Consider the following 22,572-nt stretch of genomic DNA (forward strand, 5'->3'; position numbering starts at 1 on the left):
CCTCTCTCTCTCTTCTCCCCCCCCCGCCCCCTCTCTCTCTCTCTATACAGTGTCCCCAACGTAGCCTTACTTTGCATGTAATGATGGCACTAGGTTTCCAAAACAACTTGGTGTTGCCTGAACTCTACTAGCGGGACAATAGTCTCTCTCTCTCCATATCCTGGAACTGAGTCCTGTGGAAATGTCAACCAAATACTGCTCCTACAATGCTGAGCAGTTATGTCAGCTCTCTTCAAAGATTGACTGCACTTATTTCTGCTTTTGACTGAACATTCACAAAAAACATTGCTGTCTATTGGTGATTTGCCAAATTAAAGAAAAAAGAGGCCTCAAGGGAAGGAGCATGTATTCATTTTGAAAAAGCCAACAGACAATTTTAGTTACAACTCACAACATCCAGTAACAGAGAGACAGAGATCTCTCTAGAGGAGAAACATTCATATACACTCATTTATACACTCATATAAAAGCATTATATCTGAAAATGCAGATAGATAGATAGATAGATAGATAGATAGATAGATAGATAGATAGATAGATAGATAGAGAGATAAATAAATAAATAGAGAAATAGTATGGTGTAAAACTTCATGACCTTTACTCCACTTTTGAAACATTTTGTTTTTGGTGCACAATATTGCAACATACCTTGCCTCAGCAACAATAATGAATATTCATAATAAAATATGATAGAAACCAATATATTCATACAGCTTTTAAATGATAGAAATGCGTTGAAACAGTGCGAAGCACCTCTGTTTAACAGTAACATATACTTGCGATGAATGTTATGTGATGAATGTGCACCTTCCACATTCATGTCATTACCATAACCTGGAGTTTAAAGGTCACCTGGCGGCCGACCCCAGCCCTGCTCATGAGGTCACACAGGATTCCGTCAGTGTGCTGGGGGGGAGGTCAGATAGCCCCTCCTCCAGCTCTGAGTCTGGAGATATCCCCATACTCTCCACCCCTCCTTCAGGAATGGTCTCTTCCATTGTTCCATTCTGGATCCTTCCATGTCTGATGTCCATGATGGCCCTGCCACCTGATTGGAGGACGGACTCTTCTTGGTTTAGATCGGACGTTTTAATGTGGAGTGTTTCCAGGTGCGCCCGTAGATCTGAAGAGGAGCTCGCCATCTCTGAGAGGAAACACATCCAGCTCAATACAGAAGACACATAATATACTGTATATACTGTAAAGCACTTTGGTGCAACTTCGGTTGATTTTAAATGTGTTACAGTATAGAAATAAAGTTGACCTTGACCTTATAACACATGAGGAATCTCACAATATTGGTGTGTGTGCATGTGTGTGTGTGTGTGTGTGTGTGTGTGTGCGTGCGCGCATGTACCGGCAGTGAGATCTTGAACATCCTCTGGATATTCTGTCTCACTCTGGTTCATCTGTGACTCTGTGAGTCCATTAGACATCTGTCGAAGGCAAGATCTACCACCTGTCTAGTACACACACACACACACACACACACACACACACACACACACACACACACACACACACACACACACACACACACACAGTATGAGCATCACATAATAAAGTAGGAAAATACATTTTTGAGAAAAAATGTGGAATCAAGGTGACATTTATTTTGTTTTGCTGAAGCCAATGGAGAGGTTCTCTGTCTATTCCTCATTTGGAGGAGGTGCTGTTGTTCTGTGAGGAAACACAAACTGCTACGCTGGGCGGGTTTAGGTTTGACGACAGCGAGGAGCGGTTGAAGTTGGCGATGGACAGTGATAGACAGATGGTTCATCCAATCACCTGCCAAGTTTTTTTTGAAAGTGCCTGCTCTTTTCCAAACAGTTTCCAATGGAGAGTTCTCAGATGGTTAGGAGAAGCAAACCCTGTGGCGCGTCAGGTGGGTTCCCCCTCTCCACCGGGGTTAGAGTAGGTTCCCTCTCACCTGTTGGCGTGGAGAGATTTGGCCCCAGTGCACCCGCAGGTAAGCGTAGAACAACAGGACACTGAGGAAGCCAAAGTTGGTGGCCACGCCCACAAACGCTGACATCAGCGGGAAGTTGAACAGGAGGTACCTGGACAGGGAGAGAGAGAGAGAGAGAGAGAGAGAGAAGAGAGAGAGGGAGAGAATACAGAAGGAAGGATACTGGGAATCATTTGACTGCCCACATTTTTCAAAGGTATTAAAATGATCAAAACACTTTGCGTGCAGACTGTTCTAATCAGAAGCCATGTGCTTTCTCCATGTGTTTCCTGGTTGTTGTTTCATGCCCTGGGTATGTATTAGTAGAGCTAGAGGTCCCGTCTGCGGAGCCTGGGAGGCCTGACCTGATGCCGGTGAGGTGAGAGTGAATGTACAGGTGGGAGGAGTAGATCTGAGCCCTGTCTGACTGGATCTCAATGATGGCTCCTATTGCAGGGGAATACTGGACAGCAACAGAAAAAACAACAGTTAGACAGAACTAATATATAATTTAAATGTGCTGTCTGTCTGTCTCTCTCTCTCTCTCTCTCTCTATTTCTCTCTCTCTCTCACACACACACACACACACACAACACCTCTTTGACACACGCTCACCGCGTTGTCTACGTAGTTGGAGTAGAGCTCCACCTCCACCAGCTGTCTCTGCTCTGAGAGTCCAGTCAGGAGGGCGGGCAGCAGCAGCAGCGTGCCCAGGGTGCTCACCAGGCCCGAGCGGTACCGGAGCATCGCCTGGCCGGGCGACATGTCGTGTTTGACAGGAAAACAAACCAACGCCGCTGTATTTTCTCTCAGCACAGATTTATAACATCTTAGGATAAAGTCGACTTGGATAAAGACATCTTTAAATTGACTAATAATCAGTCCTAGGGGAATCGTATATAGAACAAACAGGATAGGACCCAAAACAGAACCCTGGGGCACACCACAGAACAGAACCCTGATGCACACCACAGAACAGAACCCTGGGGCACACCACAGGACAGAACCCTGGGGAACACCACAGAACAGAACCCTGGGGCACACCACAGAACAGAACCCTGGGGAACACCACAGAACAGAACCCTGGGGAACACCACAGAACAGAACCCTGGGGAACACCACAGAACAGAACCCTGGGGAACACCACAGAACAGAACCCTGGGGCACACCACAGAACAGAACCCTGGGGCACACCACAGAACAGAACCCTGGGGAACACCACAGAACAGAACCCTGGGGAACACCACAGAACAGAACCCTGGGGCACACCACAGAACAGAACCCTGGGGAACACCACAGGACAGGGCAGCAGATTCAGACCATCAAAGGAGAACAAACACAATCCAGACTAGATACAAATGTCCAATACAAAATATACAGTAATCCAAATATACAAGAGGGTAAATAACAGCTGCTGCAACTAGGTACCACTTGCACAGCGTCATCTTGTACAGTTTGTTTTAATAAGATCCCAAAATGATGACAAGGATGATCAAGGAGATGGTATCTGTTGTGGATGGTGTCCAATATGGACCCCAGGAAGTGTATAGCTGTTGCCATAACGACTAATGGGGTTTCAAATAAACAATAAACAATCTAACAAGACGCGAAGCAAGGGGTGATATCTTTTTCGTAGAGGTGGCATTGCACTTTATACACATTACCATTACAGTTATATGTTAACATTATTACATGACGGATATCGTAGGATGCGGCAGGACCGTGGCGTGGCGTAGGCTACTCACAAAGAGAGAGCTGGAGGCGGAGCAAAGCATTCTGTGAGAGACAATAGGCTACCCCGGAGCGAGAGAAAGGCTCCAGGGGGCTTATTGGTCTTTTGTACAACATACGGGTACCATGTATAATGAAATGCTGGAGGGAGAGCGAGAGAGAGAGAGAGAGAGAGAGCTAGAGAGAGAGAGAGAGAGAGAGCAAGAGAGAGAGAAAGAGGGAGAGAGAAAGAGAGAGAGTGAGTGAAAGAGAGAGAGAGAGAGAGAGAGAGAAAAAGAGAGAGACAGAGAGAGTGCTTCTGAGTTGAACCTGCAATCAGTGGCACCGGGATGTTTCTGGAATCAGGCGTGAGAAGCCTACATACAAAATGTGGCGAGAATACTGGAGTGACTCCACAAAGGCAAATATATAGTCTCACCGAGCGTCCCGACGAGGTCACAGTCTGGCCTCCTCTGGAGTAACCGCTCATCCACACCATGAACATGCCCAGCTCCTGATTGGCTGGCGACTCTGGCATCTCCAGCACCAGAGAGATGCAATAGGGCTGACCGTATGACATCACCTACACGGAGAAGGTTCAGGTCCTGATCATGTAAACCAGCTACTGTATATGTATGATGGTGGATGGATGGATGGATGGATGGATGGATATACTGATATGGATGGATGGATGGATGGATGGATGGATGGATGGATGGATGGATGGATGGATGGATGGAGGGATGGATGGATGGAGGGATGGATGGAGGGATGGATGGAGGGATGGATGGATGGATGGATGGATGGATGGATGGATGGATGGATGGATGGATGGCTGGATGGATGGATGGATGGATGGATGGATGGATGGATGGATGGATGGATGGATGGATGGATGGATGGATGGATGGGTATACTTATATGGATGGATGGATGGATGGATGGATGGATGGATGGGTATACTTATATGGATGGATGGATGGATATACTAATATGGATGGATGGATGGATGGATGGATGGATGGATGGATGGATGGATGGATGGGTATACTTATATGGATGGATGGATGGATGGATGGATGGATGGATGGATGGATGGGTATACTTATATGGATGGATGGATGGATATACTAATATGGATGGATGGATGGATGGATGGATGGATGGATGGATGGATGGATGGATGGATGGATGGATGGATGGATGGGTATACTGATATGGATGGATGGATGGATGGATGGATGGATGGATGGATGGATGGATGGATGGATGGAGGGATGGATGGATGGGTATACTTATATGGATGGATGGATGGATGGATGGATGGATGGATGGGTATACTTATATGGATGGATGGATGGATGGATATACTAATATGGATGGATGGAGGGATGGATGGATGGATGGATGGATGGATGGATGGATGGATGGATGGATGGATGGATGGATGGATGGGTATACTGATATGGATGGATGGATGGATGGATGGATGGATGGATGGATGGATGGATGGATGGAGGGATGGATGGATGGATGGTATACTGGCGGCGGTCACCTGGTGCCTTCCATTCCTCAGCAGAGAGATGTTGGCGGTGGGGAAGGAGCATAGGATGGAGGTGGAGGAGTCACAGTCTGACCTGAACAGCAAAAACACTTATTAGGATACATATAAAATAACTTAAAAAACAAACAAAAAACCCTCTACAAGATGGCACTGTGTGAGTGGTTCAAACGACCCACCGCTGTGTGAGTGGTTCAAACGACCCACCGCTGTGAGAGTGGTTCAAACGACCCACCGCTGTGTGAGTGGTTCAAACGACCCACCGCTGTGTGAGTGGTTCAAACGACCCACCGCTGTGTGAGTGGTTCAAATGACCCACCGCTGTGTGAGTGGTTCAAACGATTTATATAAATAAACTTTACTACATACAGAGCAGCTTCCCCCCAGGGGATCAATAAAGTATCTACTACCTACAGTATAACACACACACACACACACACACACATGCACATACACACACATGCACACACACACACATACACGCACACACACACACACACACACACACACACACACACACACACATACTGTACACACACACATACATGCACATAGACACACACACACACACACACACACCTGTAGTAGAAGTGCACGGGTGTGCTGTAGGTGGCGAGGGGCATGTAGGCGTAGTAGAAGCTGGCATAGAGAAAGCAGGAGGTCCACAGCAGCAGCGCCACAACGCACGCCAGCACGCACCCCTGCAACACCCTCCGACGTGTCCACAGCACCGCCATGGCAACCGCCTCCTGGAGCCAGACCAGCGCCAGACCAATCAGCTCGCCCGTCTCACCGGAGCTATGACCTCGGACGTCCATCCCACCTCTTCCTGGTTCCGAGTGTTTTGATCAGATCTGATCTTCAGTAGAATCTCTTCGGTCAGGTTGTGTGGATCACATTATACGCGTCTCCCTATCAAACGGATTGAGAGATGAGGTTTGTTGGCGATGCTTTTGAGTAATAGTATCCTACAGGTCAGCTGAAAACACACAGAGAGACAGCAGTGATCAGGCTGAGGGGTAAGGGACCTGAATACAGTCTCAGTCACAAGTGAAGAACAGACCACATCAGGAGACTGCTGGAGAGAACCCTGTGGAGAGAACCCTGTGGAGAGAACCCTGTGGAGAGAACCCTGTGGAGAGAACCCTGTGGAGAGACCCCTGTGGAGAGACCCCTGTGGAGAGAACCCTGTGGAGAGAACCCTGTGGAGAGAACCCTGTGGAGAGAACCCCTGTGGAGAGAACCCCTGTGGAGAGAACCCTGTGGAGAGACCCCTGTGGAGAGAACCCTGTGGAGAGAACCCTGTGGAGAGACCCCTGTGGAGAGAACCCTGTGGAGAGAACCCTGTGGAGAGAACCCTGTGGAGAGAACCCCTGTGGAGAGACCCCTGTGGAGAGAACCCTGTGGAGAGAACCCTGTGGAGAGAACCCTGTGGAGAGAACCTTGTGGAGAGAACCCTGTGGAGAGACCCCTGTGGAGAGACAGGCAGTTGGCTACTGTGATGTCAGTCTAGAATGACTGTGTACTACAGTGGGGAAAATCACCACACACAGCAGGGGGTCCACAGACTGGACCGGTCCAGACCGTTTCCTTAACCTAGTTCTAACCTAACCTAGCTCTAACTTAGACTCTGGATAGAACATTCTAGCAGAGGAGAGGATCAGAATGTAGCAATAAGAACCCTTCTTGTTCACGCTCACTTGGGGACTTGCTTTTTATCTCGCACACAAAAAAGATAAACACTGATAACTGATAATGTAACTTTTATTCCTATATTCTATTTGTCCTGCTTTTTGTTTAAATGTCTATAATGACTTGCTTTTTGTTTTAATGCTTTTAATTTGTCCTGCCTTTTGTTTTAAATGTCTATAATGTCTTGCTTTTTGTTTTAATGCTTTTAATGTCTCATGTAAAGCACCTTGAATTGCCCTGTGGCTGAAATGTGCTCTATAAATAAACTTGCCTTGCCTTGCCTTGCCTTGATAGCCTAGCAACAACATTTACGTCACGCTTTGTCATGAAATAAAAATAGAGACAAGACCTGATCTGATCCAGATATGATTTGCTTCGACATAACCCAGCATGCAGGCTAGTGCTTAGTATATCCCTTTATCTAAGCTACTTTATTTATCCATGTCAAAACTCACCTCTACTTTGACCTTGAAGTGGCCTCAGGCACTGTAGGCCCCGAGAAACAGCTTCTTGGTTTAAAGGCTTTCTTGGTGCACCTTCCTCTTAGCTTGTATCAACGTGTTGATAAAACAGCACAACACCCCCTCCAGGACTTAATAAACAAGCTTTCCAATAGGCTACTTTAAAAGACACTGAATTGGCCTGAATCCCAGTCCTTCCCACTCACTCACAGCACAACGAGGAACAGCTGAACTGCTCTGGGTATGTAGCATGGGAAACAAGAGTTTGCCTATTATAACTGTGTGGATTAATAGAGATAAATGAGAGAAACTGATACCTTCTGAGCCTTCTCATATGTTGCTTGATATGTTGAGGTCTAGTCCAGTAGCGATATTTCACCAGAAATGTGTGGTTGGGCAACAGGGGAGGTGTTGAAATACATGAGCACATACGAGTGCTCCCTCCTCCACATTTCCCCCACATCCACCTCTCCAATGATATCCTTTTTTATTCTGTTATTTTATTATATAAGAAAAAAGTATCTCGCCATGACAAAAATGGAATTGCTCATAATAGCTAGATACTGTATGCTATTATGAGTTTACAGTACAGTGTACTGTAGGCCTGTAAAATCCCACTTATTATTGTATTATAAGTATTATTATTGTATATTGCACTACTTGGCGTGATTGTACAGTTCATCCATATATATTTACATTTCTGTATATTGTATCGTAGGGTCCTATAGTACAGTATATTTATACTTGTACCAATTGTAGGCCTATGTTACTCTGTTTCTTAATCTTGTTGATGTCCCTTGAATGTGGCTAGTGTAACAGTGCAATTATTAAAATACCTAGCCTACTGTACCTACATTAGGTTTAGATACCGTAGGCCTACACTTCGGAGTCACTAATGTATCTTGAACACACCCCTAAATAGGCTACAGGCTCGTAGCTCCTCCCACCTCATCCCCACTGTGCCGCTGTTGTTTATGGCAAGCGGCAACATTGTATCCATCGTGTAACCATCTCTTAACTTGGGTCGCTGCATCGTCGGATCAAATTATCTTTGAAAAACTAATAATCTATCTAGTTCTATCTAAACCGCCGGGCGTCGTTTTATTGTCTTACCCACCGGCAGGTGATGATGGACATCGGGTTTCTCCGTTGTCCCGTAATCCTCTGCCTGACCCTGGCCTTGACGGGCTCGGTTCTGGGCTTAGATGGGGAATCGGGAAAAACCCTTCCCGGTGCTCCCGGGTCTGCGGTCCGTCTGTCGGACTCGGACCCAGGTCTGATGAAGGCTCTCAAATTTGTCGAGGAGCGATACAACATGGGGTCCAATACAATGCACATCCGAAGAATTAGCAAAATCCTTTCTGCCAGCAAACAGGTAAACATATTATTTTGTAGGCTGCTATGTTTATTAAAATAACATGAACAATTTTCTATTACACATTGCCAGCTTTTAATGCTTTCTTATACGGACACAATTGTATGTAGGCTATAATAGTTCTCTCTATGGGGGGTCATTGCATTACCGTGTTAAGATGTAAACAAGCCGAGTCTGGGACAAATGCGGCTGCATTTAAATGGGCCTGCTGACGTCAGCGGAACAACCTGTTCCTCTGCGTCTGGACTGCGGGATGCTCGCGCAGAGCCTGAACCCAGGCCGGTGTGAAAAAAGATGAAAAAACATGAGCCTACAGCGCTCTGTTATATAATTTTAATAAATACACAGTAAAAAAAGGCTTATTTGTCTTGAGTATCCTTAAAATAATACGCTATTCAGCAGTTAGGAATCTGAGAAAATGGCCTGAACTACTTGATTGATAGGCTGCTATAATTAGTTGTTGTTTGTTATTCATAACAAGCAGCCCCGGAAGAGTCCTTGTGCCATAATGATAATGTGGTAATGTGATTATGTGACGTACAGTAAGAGCTACATTCGCAGACTGGATGGACAAACAACAATTAGGTTCTCTAGCTTGTCTCTGTGTATATTGTGTGTGTACTGTGTGTGTTCATTTCTCTGCGCACGTGTGTGTGTGTGTGTGTGTGTGTGTTACAGCTGGTGAAGGGGATCCGGTACACCATCACGGCGGAGCTGAGTAACACCCAGTGTAAGAAGTCCGCTGATCCGGAGACCTGTGACTTCTACCCTGAACAGAACAAGCTGAAGGTGAGGCCTCCTCCTACTGGCCCGGCCTCACCCCAGCCTCACCCCGGCCTCACCCCGGCCTCACCCCAGCCTCATGCTATTATGGCTTTATTCATAGTGTGTGTGTGTGTGTGTGTGTGTGTGTCCAGGGCTTTGTCAATTAATATTTTTATGTGTTAATCTTTATCTTAAGTCCACAGTTTTGCAATTGTGAATAAGCCTATTGGCCAAAACTAAACTGGGAAAACAGATAAGTATGTACAGTAGTATAGTGACCACTTCAAGGCCCCGGTGTGTGACAGAGCAATGGTCAACAGCCAATGGGGAGACAGGTGGAGCGCATATATACACAGACAGCCTTCAGATTGGACAGAACAGGTGATTGGTGATGGGGCTGATTGGCCAGTTGCAAACGGATGCCTGGAATGTAGACAAACACACACACACACAAACACACACACACGGGAGATGTAACAGTGTGTCTGTGTGTGTGTGTGTGTGTGTGTGCGCGCCATGTGATCCAGACCTTGTGATAATATAAGAACTTCTCATGACTCAAAGTCACCCCCTCCGTACACACACACTCTGACTGTTCTCATTGTTTATACACACATGCACGCACACACATGCACACACACACAAATGCACGCACACAAACGCACGCACACACACGCACACATGCACACGCACACATGCACACGCACACACAGGAGGTCACTCAGGGAGGAACACGGGAGGAACACAGGGAGGAACACAGAGGGAAACACAGGGAGGAACACAGAGGGAAACACAGGGAGGAACACAGGGAGGAACACAGAGGGGAACACAGGGAGGAACACAGGGAGGAACACAGGGAGGAACACAGGGAGGAACACAGAGAGGAACACAGAGGGAAACAGGGAGGAACACAGGGAGGAACACAGGGAGGAACACAGAGGGGAACACAGGGAGGAACACAGAGGGGAACACAGGGAGGAACACAGAGGGGAACACAGGGAGGAACACAGAGGGGAACACAGGGAGGAACACAGGGAGGAACACAGGGAGGAACACAGGGAGGAAACACAGGGAGGAACACAGAGGGGAACACAGGGAGGAACACAGAGGGGAACACAGGGAGGAACACAGAGGGGAACACAGGGAGGAACACAGAGGGGAACACAGGGAGGAACACAGGGAGGAACACAGGGAGGAACACAGGGAGGAAACACAGGGAGGAACACAGAGGGGAACACAGGGAGGAACACAGAGGGGAACACAGGGAGGAACACAGAGGGGAACACAGGGAGGAACACAGAGGGGAACACAGGGAGGAACACAGGGAGTAACACAGGGAGGAACACAGGGAGGAACACAGAGGGGAACACAGGGAGGAACACAGAGGGGAACACAGGGAGGAACACAGAGGAGAACACAGGGAGGAACACAGAGGAGAACACAGGGAGGAACACAGGGAGGAACACAGGGAGGAACACAGGGAGGAACACAGGGAGCAATCACATCTAACAAAGACATGAACAGACTGAACAGCGGAAACAGGAGGGCTTCCAGTAGAGTCTCAGGGAGAACAATCCATGAATGAGCTGCAGGTGAGCGAGAAGATAAAAGACCTGGAGCCCTGGATCCCAAACAAGACTCACTAGACGCAGGCCAGACAGGACAACCAACACAGGACAACACACACTAGGAGGAACATCAACACATCACGTGACAATGACAACAGGAAATGTGTTATTACATGCAGTTTGCCCAATGTCTCTAGATAGATAATCAGGATATAGGCCTAAAATGCAGAGTTTGGGACAGAGAGGGGTGGTTTTAAATATAATTTGGGAAATTAATCCTACAACTTCCTTCCAAAATGTTTGTATTACCTCACATTCCCAAATACAGTGGAATAGAGTTCCTTTATGAATTTGGCATTTGATACAGATGTCCGGAATGTTTGGATTGAATTTATTTAACTTTACTGGAGTAATGTAAGTTCTCATTAACCAGTTGTATTGAATCATCCTAAATCTAATATTTATTGAGAGACATTGGGCCTTAGTGCATATCTGTTTCCACTTACAATCCAAAACCTCATTATGCAGATCTTCACTCAATGCTACTCTCTTGGAGTCAGATGATGCTTTGGATTTGGATGAAAGCTTGTTATAGAGCAGAGAGATCTACCATGTTGTTATAGAGCAGAGAGATCTACCATGTTGTTATAGAGCAGAGAGATCTACCATGTTGTTATAGAGCAGAGAGATCTACCATGTTGTTATAGAGCCGAGAGATCTACCGTGTTGTAATAGAGCAGAGAGATCTACCATGTTGTTATAGAGCAGAGAGATCTACCATGTTGTTATAGAGCAGAGAGATCTACCATGTTGTTATAGAGCAGAGAGATCTACCATGTTGTTATGGAGCAGAGAGATCTACCATGTTGTTATAGAGCAGAGAGATCTACCATGTTGTTATAGAGCAGAGAGATCTACCATGTTGTTATAGAGCAGAGAGATCTACCATGTTGTTATAGAGCAGAGAGATCTACCATGTTATGGAGCAGAGAGATCTACCATGTTGTTATAGAGCAGAGAGATCTACCATGTTGTTATAGAGCAGAGAGATCTACCATGTTGTTATAGAGCAGAGAGATCTACCATGTTGTTATAGAGCAGAGAGATCTACCATGTTGCCATAGAGCAGAGAGATCTACCATGTTGTTATAGAGCAGAGAGATCTACCATGTTGTTATAGAGCAGAGAGATCTACCATGTTGTTATAGAGCAGAGAGATCTACCATGTTGTTATAGAGCAGAGAGATCGACCATGTTGGATGGCTAAGTGTTCTGGAGCTGTGAGAGGGGGAGTGTTTAATGAGCGGTTCAGACCTGAGCTGATAAAGAGATTGTCCTCTAACCTCCTGAATGTTCTGTGTGTTTCCTGTGGCAGACGGAGGTGTGTGTGTTCCAGGTCTGGGACGTTCCCTGGCAGAGCACCTCCACGCTGCTCAAACAGAAGTGCCAGCCAGCAGGTGAGTGACTGCAGAATGGTCCTCACGGCCACATAGACGTGGATAGAATCCATCTTCCTCTCCGTCTGGTTTAGAAAAATAAAATGTACGATGAGACATTTCCTGGACCTTCCATCTTCTGCTGGAACTCTAGGATTAGGCTCAACCTGTGTTTGGGAGACTACCTAAAAACCCTACTCCCTATTTCATGAACCTAAAAGCCAAATGACATTTGGGTCCCTATTTTCGTGCCGCTAAGTGCTTAGAGCAAAGTTGTGCTGCTGTCTCTTTCTGTATTGAAATGTTGGGATGTCTGTTGCTGTGTTGAATGTTTGGGTGTGTGCTGTTGTCTTTTAACTGTGTTGGTTTTAAATTAACTTTGTCATTCCTTTTGAGCCCCTCCATCCTTCCCTCAAGAGGCTTTGACTCTTGCCACTTTTCAACAATTGGCCACTATTGTAAATAAGAACACATTCTTAATGGCTTTGCCTGGTTAAATAAAGGTGTCATGAAAGTTTTGTCCATCGCAAACACAATATTTCTCGCCTCCGCCGAGTTTGGTGCACAATGAAGATGTTTGTAAATTGTGAGTTCGGTGCATCTTCACTGCACACCGAACTTGGAGGAGGTGAGAAATATAGTCTGCAACAGACAAAACAGCCCGAGCCCTGGTACGAAAATAGGGATTGTACTGTCTTATAATGTGTGTGTTCTCCAGTATGAGTTGTGATGTGTGTGTGTTCTCCAGTATGAGTTGTGATGTGTGTGTGTTCTCCAGTATGAGTTGTGATGTGTGTGTGTTCTCTAGTATGAGTTGTGATGTGTGTGTGTTCTCCAGTATGAGTTGTGATGTGTGTGTGTGTTCTCCAGTATGAGTTGTGATGTGTGTGTTCTCTAGTATGAGTTGTGATGTGTGTGTGTGTTCTCCAGTATGAGTTGTGATGTGTGTGTGTTCTCCAGTATGAGTTGTGATGTGTGTGTGTTCTCCAGTATGAGTTGTGATGTGTGTGTGTTCTCCAGTATGAGTTGTGATGTGTGTGTGTTCTCCAGTATGAGTTGTGGTGTGTGTGTGTTCTCCAGTATGAGTTGTGATGTGTGTGTGTGTGTTCTCCAGTATGAGTTGTGATGTGTGTGTGTTCTCCAGTATGAGTTGTGATGTGTGTCTGTTCTCCAGTATGAGTTGTGATGTGTGTGTGTGTTCTCCAGTATGAGTTGTGATGTGTGTGTTCTCCAGTATGAGTTGTGATGTGTGTGTGTTCTCCAGTATGAGTTGTGGTGTGTGTGTGTTCTCCAGTATGAGTTGTGATGTGTGTGTTCTCTAGTATGAGTTGTGATGTGTGTGTTCTCTAGTATGAGTTGTGATGTGTGTGTTCTCTAGTATGAGTTGTGATGTGTGTGTTCTCTAGTATGAGTTGTGATGTGTGTGTGTTCTCCAGTATGAGTTGTGATGTGTGTGTGTTCTCCAGTATGAGTTGTGATGTGTGTGTGTTATCTAGTATGAGTTGTGATGTGTGTGTTCTCTAGTATGAGTTGTGATGTGTGTGTTCTCTAGTATGAGTTGTGATGTGTGTGTGTCTCTAGTATGAGTTGTGATGTGTGTGTGTTCTCTAGTATGAGTTGTGATGTGTGTGTGTGTTCTCTAGTATGAGTTGTGATGTGTGTGTGTTCTCTAGTATGAGTTGTGATGTGTGTGTGTTCTCTAGTATGAGTTGTGATGTGTGTGTGTTCTCCAGTATGAGTTGTGATGTGTGTGTATTCTCCAGTATGAGTTGTGATGTGTGTGTGTTCTCCAGTATGAGTTGTGATGTGTGTGTGTTCTCCAGTATGAGTTGTGATGTGTGTGTGTTCTCTAGTATGAGTTGTGATGTGTGTGTGTTCTCCAGTGTGAGTTGTGATGTGTGTGTGAGTTGTGATGTGTGTGTGTTCTCCAGTATGAGTTGTGATGTGTGTGTTCTCCAGTGTTGCCCCGGGAGACCAACCAGGTGGACGTCCAGCCCCTGCCCACCAGCAAGGCTGCCCAGGCCTCAGCGGAGCTCCTGGGCCAGTTCAAAGAGTTCATGGTCCAGTTCAACCGCACCTACAGCAGCCAAGAGGGTGAGAGAGAGAGAGACAGAGGAGAGGGAGAGAGGAGAGAGGAGAGAGGAGAGAGGAGAGGGAGAGAGGAGAGGGAGAGGGAGAGAGGAGAGGGAGAGGGTGAGAGGAGAGATTAGATGTAGGGATGTGTGCAGATAGTTGTTTATCTGACTATATGGCACAGCTTCTGCTCGTTTAGGAAATACTCGGCTAAATTAAATATAGGCTAATGAGAGTTTAGTCATATGCATGTTCCCATTGTTGCAGTCTTTCTCAAACCGATGGCTATATTTGCACAAATTCTAATGTGAGTACACTTTAGTGGCAATGGCACCCCTGACCTAGTTACCGTACATATTTTAAATTAGGCTACTAAGAACGCAGATGTGTTTTGAAGCCAAATTTTGGTGTGGTTATATGGTCCACAAAAACCCCACATAGAATAATGTAAAACAGTGCAAGAAATGCCCTCCAGGCATATAGTGCACATCACAAATGCCCTCCAGGCCTTTCTTTGGGGAGGAGGGCTATGCAGTCAACTCAAGATGCGAAGGCCCACAAAATGCGAATCATGCCCACGACGATGGGACTTTACGAGTTTTTATAATAGCTACTCATCATTTCACAGGACAAACACCCACTTGCTCAGCTGTGGGGCTTACAGTATCATAATCATTTGCTAAAATAACACCAAAAAGCATTAAACCACTGGCCGGTAAATTCCCCCATCTACGTCTCCTCACCAGCTCCGTAGGGTTAGCCCTAACCCTAACCCTAACCCTAGCCCTAGCCCTAACCCTAGCCCTAGCCCTAACCCTAACCCTAACCCTAACCCTAGCCCTAACCCTAACCCTAGCCCTAACCCTAGCCCTAACCCTAGCCCTAACCCTAGCCCTAACCCTAGCCCTAACCCTAGCCTACTCGCCTTCATCTCCCTCTCTCCCCCGACTCCAAGTTCTCCGAACCGTATTCCTCATATTTGACAGTCTGTTGCCCATTTTACCACGACGTAGCCTACGTTACCCAGAACTGCCATGTTTGCACAAAACCCCCTCAGGGAGGCGGTGTCATGACCTGAGTGATTGACGTCTGTCACGTCTGTCATGTATCCAAAATAAACAAGCAAGCGATTTACAAGTAACTTCAATGGGAAATAAAAGAATGACAGAACAGATACCATGAACTATTACACACAATTTATTTTGATATTTGGAGAATTACAAACGAGGTGCCGGATCCAATCAAATAGATCCCGTCCAAATCTTGGCACAAATTAAGCCCAGGTGTCCGGTCCGTGGTTGGGGATCGCTGTTTTATACGTAGTGGACATTCATACCTTCCACTTCCTGCTACACAGTCTTGGTGGCCGGACGTTTACCATAGTACACAATATACCTGCCTCCTTTGATATGATCTGTTATTCTAAACGTGACCTTTGAACCCGCAGAGGCTGACCGCCGTCTGCGTATTTTCCACAAGAACCTGAAGACAGCAGAGAAGCTGCAGTCTCTGGACCAGGGCTCGGCCGAGTACGGGGTCACCAAGTTCAGTGACCTCACAGGTGAGTGTTTGTGTTGAGTGAGTGCATGTGTGTCCTTGGAGTTTGTGTATATAATTATGTTTGTGTGTGTATAAAGTAAACGTATCTCAGCGTGTCTATTTTATGGTGCAACGGTGTTGTGTTGAGAGTAGGAGGACATATCTCTGGTTCCTCACCTCTCTCTCTCTGCCCTCTCTCTCTCTCTCTGCCCAGAGGAGGAGTTCCAGTCCCTGTACCTGAACCCACTTCTGAGCCAATGGAACCTCCACCAGCCAATGAAACCGGCCGCTCGCCCTCGAAGTCCCGCCCCTCCCAGCTGGGATTGGAGAGAGCATGGAGCAGTCAGCCCAGTCAAAAACCAGGTATGAGCTTCACACAGACAGCCGCCGAAATACATGTAATAAAAGAGCAGCTTAAATGAGTCGTTTGATATTTATTATTATTATTTTTTATTATTATTATTATTATGTATTTATTTAACCTTTATTTAACCAGGTAAATAAGCTTGAGATCAAATAACTCTTTTCCGAGCAACACCTGACCTAAATTGCAGCATAAAAAACAACAAGAAACTAAAAGAAAGACAGACTAATATAGAACACAGTTGGCCAGAAGACAGAGAACAGACACAAGAAGGGAGAGAGATCAAATAGAGCATGCAGCAAAATTATAAACCCTGTTATAAGGTTATTTACTGTACGTACAATACACAACAGTCCATATATAAACATTTTGATAGACCTTGCACTCTTGAGATATTAGTGCTCATTGCTCATGTCACACAATGGATCTCTATGGGCATATGCATAATGTGTACTTAGCTGTGTATACTATATGAGCAATGAGCACTAATATGAAACCATACAGTGTATATGGACACAACTAATGAGCAAACGCACTAATATTGACTCAACCATAATATGGACCCGACCACATATAACTACACAATGGATCGCTTGTTGTGATTGATCTAATCAAGTATCTATATCCTTATCATATTATAATCATGTCACTGAATGGTTGAAATGTACTCTGGACAAAAAAGTGCTGATGTGGCAGGAGGGAAATGCTGGGAGAGCAGTAGGAAAGCCAGGTGCACAGCTTCACGTGTGCAGAGATGCGCTTCAGCTTTCACATGGTGCCTTTAAAAGCCTTTAAAGCCAGGTGCACAGCTTCACGTGTGCAGAGATGTGCTTCAGCTTTCACATGGTGCCTTTAAACACAGCAATTGACTACCAAAGTTTCAAGGTCTCAGATGAAACTCTCTTGTACGCCAGTTACAACGGGACCCGTGGGACAACTCAGCACAGGCAAAAAGTACATACTAGCTTTTTCATGCTCATTCAAAAATACAGGAAAAATCTGGTTGAACCATGATGTCCGAGGTATTAGAATCGAGCCAACTTAGGGGTGTGTTTTAAAAATGATGGATAGCCATAAAACGTATATAAGGAGCTGCGTAAGACAGCAGAAGTGTGTCTTCTTAAGATCTCACCCGTTTGTTGCTATTTTCTGCAGAACTAAGCAATAAAGCCTGTTGCATCGGACTCTGCGTGTTTCCAGTGCCTCTTTGTTTGGACTCTGAAATATTTTGACTGCTGATCAAGAACTTCGACCGTTCATCATCCAAGAATTAATATAAAGACCCAACACGCTAAGAATGGTTCATTTGCAAAAACAGATCAAATTACGGTTGGGTTGTTTTGATTAAGTAAAGAAGAGTCGAAACATCCCAATTGCAATTTGATTGATATTTGATACTGATATTTAATTAAAAAATAATTTATCAAAATGTATCAAAACTGAGATACACTATCTGTTTTTGCAAATTAACTCTTGAGATCATATATATATATATATATATATATATATATATATATATACCCATAGAGATCCATTGTGTACTTAGCTGTGACATAAGCAATGAGCGCTAATGTCTCAAGAGTGCACAGTCTGTCAAAATTTTAATATGCACCGTTATATATGATCAGAAATAACTATCAGGGTTTATTATGCTTAATGCCAAACTATTAATCAAGGGAAGGTATTTTGAATTGGAGGATATGCATGTTTGTAAGGCTTGTGTGTGTGTGTGTGTGTGTGTGTGTGTGTGTGTGTGTGTGTGTGTGTGTGTGTGTATTACAGGGCATGTGTGGGTCCTGCTGGGCGTTCTCAGTGACTGGCAACATCGAAGGCCAGTGGTTCCTGAAGAGAGGAAGTCTGCTGTCACTCTCAGAACAAGGTGGAAACATTCAAACAATCAGATTTACACAAGAAATGTTATACAGAACTTTCTCCTACTGTACGTGGACAAATGAAGTGGTTCCCCTGTTCATGTAGAGCCTTTGACTAATTGATTGATTGGTTGGTTGGTTGATTGATTGATTGATTGATTGATTGATTGATCTGTCTTTCACAGAGCTGGTGGACTGTGATGGGCTGGACCAGGCATGTGGGGGCGGGCTGCCATCCAATGCATATGAGGCCATTGAGAAGCTGGGTGAGAGTTCAGACAAAGCCTGCTGAATGACCCTTCTCTCTAGACATCTCTCTCTCTCTCACACACACACACACACACACACACACACACACACACACACACACACACACACAGCATAGGTTACAGAGTAGAGTACGGAACATATATAATAGAGCACAAGAAATCTATACATACATACATGCATGCGTACATATGTAGTATTGGGTGAAGTCGGGGTTTGCTAGTGTTTGAAAGTCTGTGTGCTCCTCTGTTTGTCTCTAGGAGGCCTGGAGACAGAGACGGACTACAGTTACACTGGGAAGAAGCAGAGCTGTGACTTCACCACCGGCAAAGTGGCCGCCTACATCAACAGCTCTCTGGAACTGTCCAAGGATGAGAACGGTGAGGAGGAGGAGGAGGAGGAGAGATGTGGGGGAGAAAAGAAAGAGAGATGGATGTAGAGAAGGTAAAAGAGAAAGAGAGAGGGCATAAGAAAGAGAAATAGAGGAGGAGGAGGAGGTATGGATGGATGGAAGGGTGATATGGACGCATTTTAAGGGATTGGTTGATGTGAATGATGCTTGTCTACTAGGTGATGTTAGAATGTCTTTTGATTTCATCTCCTTTTCACATTTAGAAATTGCAGCTTGGCTGGCAGAGAATGGACCTGTCTCAGTGGCTCTGAATGCCTTCGCCATGCAGGTAATTTATTTATTTAGAAACTTTATTTAAAAGGGACAATGTACAATTCAAACATAAATATCACCATTTGATACACCATACCAGATTATAGCTTTGAGCTAATTTGCATCTGCAGTCCCTTGGCAGGTTAGCAGTCCCTCTGCTGTTTATTACAGTGGGTCATGCTACTATCATGTAGTTATAGTGGACGCAATATCTATCCCTCCTGTCTGTCTCTCCTCCCTGTTCCTGTCTGTCTGTCTGTCTGTCTCTCCTCCCTGTTCTTGTCTGTCTGTCTGTCTGTCTGTCTGTCTGTCTGTCTGTCTGTCTGTCTGTCTCTCCTCCATGCTCCTGTCTGTCTGTCTGTCTCTCCTCCCTGTTCCTGTCTGTCTGTCTCTCCTCCCTGTTCCTGTCTGTCTCTGTCTCTCCTCCCTGTTCCTGTCTGTCTGTCTCTCCTCCATGTTCCTGTCTGTCTGTCTGTCTCAGTTCTACAGGAAGGGCGTGTCTCACCCTCTGAAGATCTTCTGCAACCCCTGGATGATCGACCATGCCGTGCTGCTCGTGGGATATGGAGAGCGTAAGACCCACCTTCGAACAAACAAGTCACCTCCAAACACGTCACCTCCAAACCAGCACCTCCAAACACGTCACCTTCAAACACGTCACCTCCAAACACGTCACCTCCAAACACGTCACCTCCAAACACGTCACCTCCAAACACATCACCTCCAAACACGTCACCTCCAAACACGTCACCTCCAAACACGTCACCTCCAAACACGTCACCTCCAAACACGTCATCTCCAAACACGTCACCTTCAAACACGTCACCTCCAAACACGTCACCTCCAAACACGTCACCTCCAAACACGTCACCTCCAAACACATCAACTCCAAACACGTCATCTCCAAACACATCAACTCCAAACACGTCACCTCCAAACACGTCACCTTCAAACACGTCACCTCCAAACACGTCACCTCCAAACACGTCACCTCCAAACACGTCACCTCCAAACACGTCACCTCCAAACACGTCACCTCCAAACACATCACCTCCAAACACGTCACCTCCAAACACGTCACCTTCAAACACGTCACCTCCAAACACGTCACCTCCAAACACGTCACCTCCAAACACGTCACCTCCAAACACGTCACCTCCAAACACGTCACCTCCAAACACCTCACCTCCAAACACCTCACCTCCAAACACGTCACCTCCAAACATGTCATCTCCAAACACGTCATCTCCAAACATGTCATCTCCAAACACGTCACCTCCAAACACGTCACCTCCAAACACATCGCATCCAAACACGTCACCTCCAAACACGTCATCTCTAAACATGTCATCTCCAAACACGTCACCTCCAAACACGTCACCTCCAAACACGTCACCTCCAAACACGTCACCTCCAAACACGTCACCTCCAAACACGTCACCTTCAAACACGTCACCTCCAAACACGTCACCTCCAAACATGTCACATTGAAACACGTCACATCCAAACACGTCACCTCCAAACACGTCACCTCCAAACATCACATCAAAACATGTCACCTCCAAACACGTCACCTCCAAACACGTCACATCCAAACACGTCACCTCCAAAAATGTCACCTCCAAACACGTCACCTCCAAACATAGTTCACGTTATCCTCCAACGTTAAAGGTTATTTTATGCGTCTTCCTCCTGTCTGCAGGTAAAGGCATTCCATTCTGGGCAATCAAAAACAGCTGGGGAGAGAACTACGGGGAACAGGTGACAGAAAGCTGTTATTCCTGAACCTACATGACTAGATGCTTGGAATGAATTGCATACTGTACAAACAAACATGTGATGACGTGTGTAGAAATTAGTGTTTCATCATGCTGTCTTGTGTTCCCTACAGGGTTACTACTACCTGTACAGAGGATCCAGACTCTGCGGCATCAACAAGATGTGCTCATCTGCCGTGGTGAACTAGGAGAGGAGTCAGAAGAGGAGGCACACACACACACACACACACACACACACACACACACACACACACACACACACACACTACATTCATGTTATCTGAATTACTTTTGAACTCTTGGAATATGAAAGTCAATCCCGTCACATTTCTATCACACAAACAAACCCAACACACATCCGACCTGACTCTCCTGCAAACAGGACTGTCATCGCTACCCAAGTCTGTACTAGTGAAGCGCTCAGACTGTGTCCTGCTGACTATACTGTACTAGTGAAGCGCTCAGACTGTGTCCTGCTGACTATACTGTACTAGTGAAGCGCTCAGACTGTGTCCTGCTGACTATACTGTACTAGTGAAGCGCTCAGACTGGGTCCTGCTGACTATACTGTACTAGTGAAGCGCTCAGACTGTGTCCTGCTGACTATACTGTACTAGTGAAGCGCTCAGACTGTGTCCTGCTGACTATACTGTACACAAAACATGGGTTGCAGTATTCCGTTCAATCTTACCTGACTGATCTTTACTAAAAACCCACCAGCTCAGTTTAAGGTAGGCTAGTTTTAATGCTGTGGTAATTTATTTTTTAAAAATTTATATTAATGCTGCAATCATTGATTTTATTTACCACTAGATGGCAGTAAGAGACTTGTTTACAAATGAAAAGCTGAAAACGTTTAAGCACACGGGGGAGCAAAGGCGCGGGCCAGCTATAGACAACACAGGCAGAAATACTGGAATAACAACAGCCAGGTCACCGGTAGGAGTGAGTCATTGAACTAGGACGCTATGGCTCAATGAAATAATCTGCCATCAGGTGGTTTAATTAGTTTTGACAATATGCATAAAATCAGCGATTGCAGCTTTAAAATACATGATGATTTAACTGCTGTTTAAGAGGGTCACTTCCGTTATCTACTGTTGCAGTATTTTGAGCCTAATCAGTTTCATATGTTGATACCCAGTAGGCCTACCGTACCCGTTGTCATGCTGTTGTCCTGTTTCCCTGGGTGTGACTTCTCTTTGTACTGTTACACTCTGGAATAGCTTGAGTTCTACTAACGCTTGTACATTTCTGATAGTGTTCCCATTGTTAACTTGTAATTGTTCTGTGCAATACACCATGTTAATTCTTACCCTTAGTTTACAACTCACAAGCTACACTGTGGAAAGGTTCTTTTTCGAGAAGGGTTGCATGGTTTATGGGATTGATGAAGATTGAAACATGTCTTTGGCTGTAGTCTACAGAATGAATTTGCAGTGCTGATCAAAGTTTTAATAAAGTAAAAAAAGTGTATTCATTGTGTCCTGCCATCTTTTA

General features: G+C 45.5%; 2 protein-coding genes across 5 annotated transcripts; one reads left to right on the forward strand and one right to left on the reverse strand.

Moving 5' to 3' along the window:
* Nucleotides 1–370: 370 nt before the first annotated feature.
* LOC311319193 (seipin-like) lies at nucleotides 371–7,745 on the reverse strand. Of its 4 annotated transcripts, none has more exons than XM_084450665.1 (9): nucleotides 7,690–7,745; nucleotides 5,799–6,198; nucleotides 5,214–5,295; nucleotides 4,098–4,241; nucleotides 2,564–2,698; nucleotides 2,314–2,411; nucleotides 1,931–2,060; nucleotides 1,358–1,463; nucleotides 371–1,144 (listed from the first exon to the last, which is right to left on the reverse strand). In XM_084450665.1, the coding sequence occupies exons 2-9, from the start codon at nucleotides 6,035–6,037 to the stop codon at nucleotides 876–878; spliced, it is 1,203 nt and encodes a 400-aa protein (XP_084306791.1). In that variant the 5' UTR covers nucleotides 6,038–6,198; nucleotides 7,690–7,745; the 3' UTR covers nucleotides 371–875. The 4 variants fall into 4 exon arrangements, with proteins under 4 accessions (XP_084306791.1, XP_084306793.1, XP_084306792.1 ...); XM_084450667.1 differs by having other exon boundaries at nucleotides 5,799–6,131; nucleotides 7,690–7,741; XM_084450666.1 differs by lacking the exon at nucleotides 7,690–7,745 and adding an exon at nucleotides 7,367–7,585 and having other exon boundaries at nucleotides 5,799–6,131.
* On the forward strand, nucleotides 7,578–22,548 carry ctsf (cathepsin F). The gene is made up of 14 exons (XM_084450660.1): nucleotides 7,578–7,613; nucleotides 8,496–8,747; nucleotides 9,426–9,536; nucleotides 12,456–12,537; nucleotides 14,476–14,610; nucleotides 16,037–16,150; nucleotides 16,343–16,491; nucleotides 18,275–18,371; nucleotides 18,549–18,629; nucleotides 18,891–19,010; nucleotides 19,246–19,310; nucleotides 19,776–19,866; nucleotides 20,997–21,055; nucleotides 21,186–22,548. Exons 2-14 carry the CDS (start codon nucleotides 8,499–8,501, stop codon nucleotides 21,258–21,260), a joined length of 1,428 nt encoding a protein of 475 aa, XP_084306786.1. The 5' UTR covers nucleotides 7,578–7,613; nucleotides 8,496–8,498; the 3' UTR covers nucleotides 21,261–22,548.
* Nucleotides 22,549–22,572: the final 24 nt, after the last annotated feature.

The sequence above is a fragment of the Borostomias antarcticus genome (assembly GCF_949987555.1).
Source record: "Borostomias antarcticus genome assembly, chromosome: 16".
In the NCBI taxonomy this organism is placed as follows: domain Eukaryota; kingdom Metazoa; phylum Chordata; class Actinopteri; order Stomiiformes; family Stomiidae; genus Borostomias; species Borostomias antarcticus.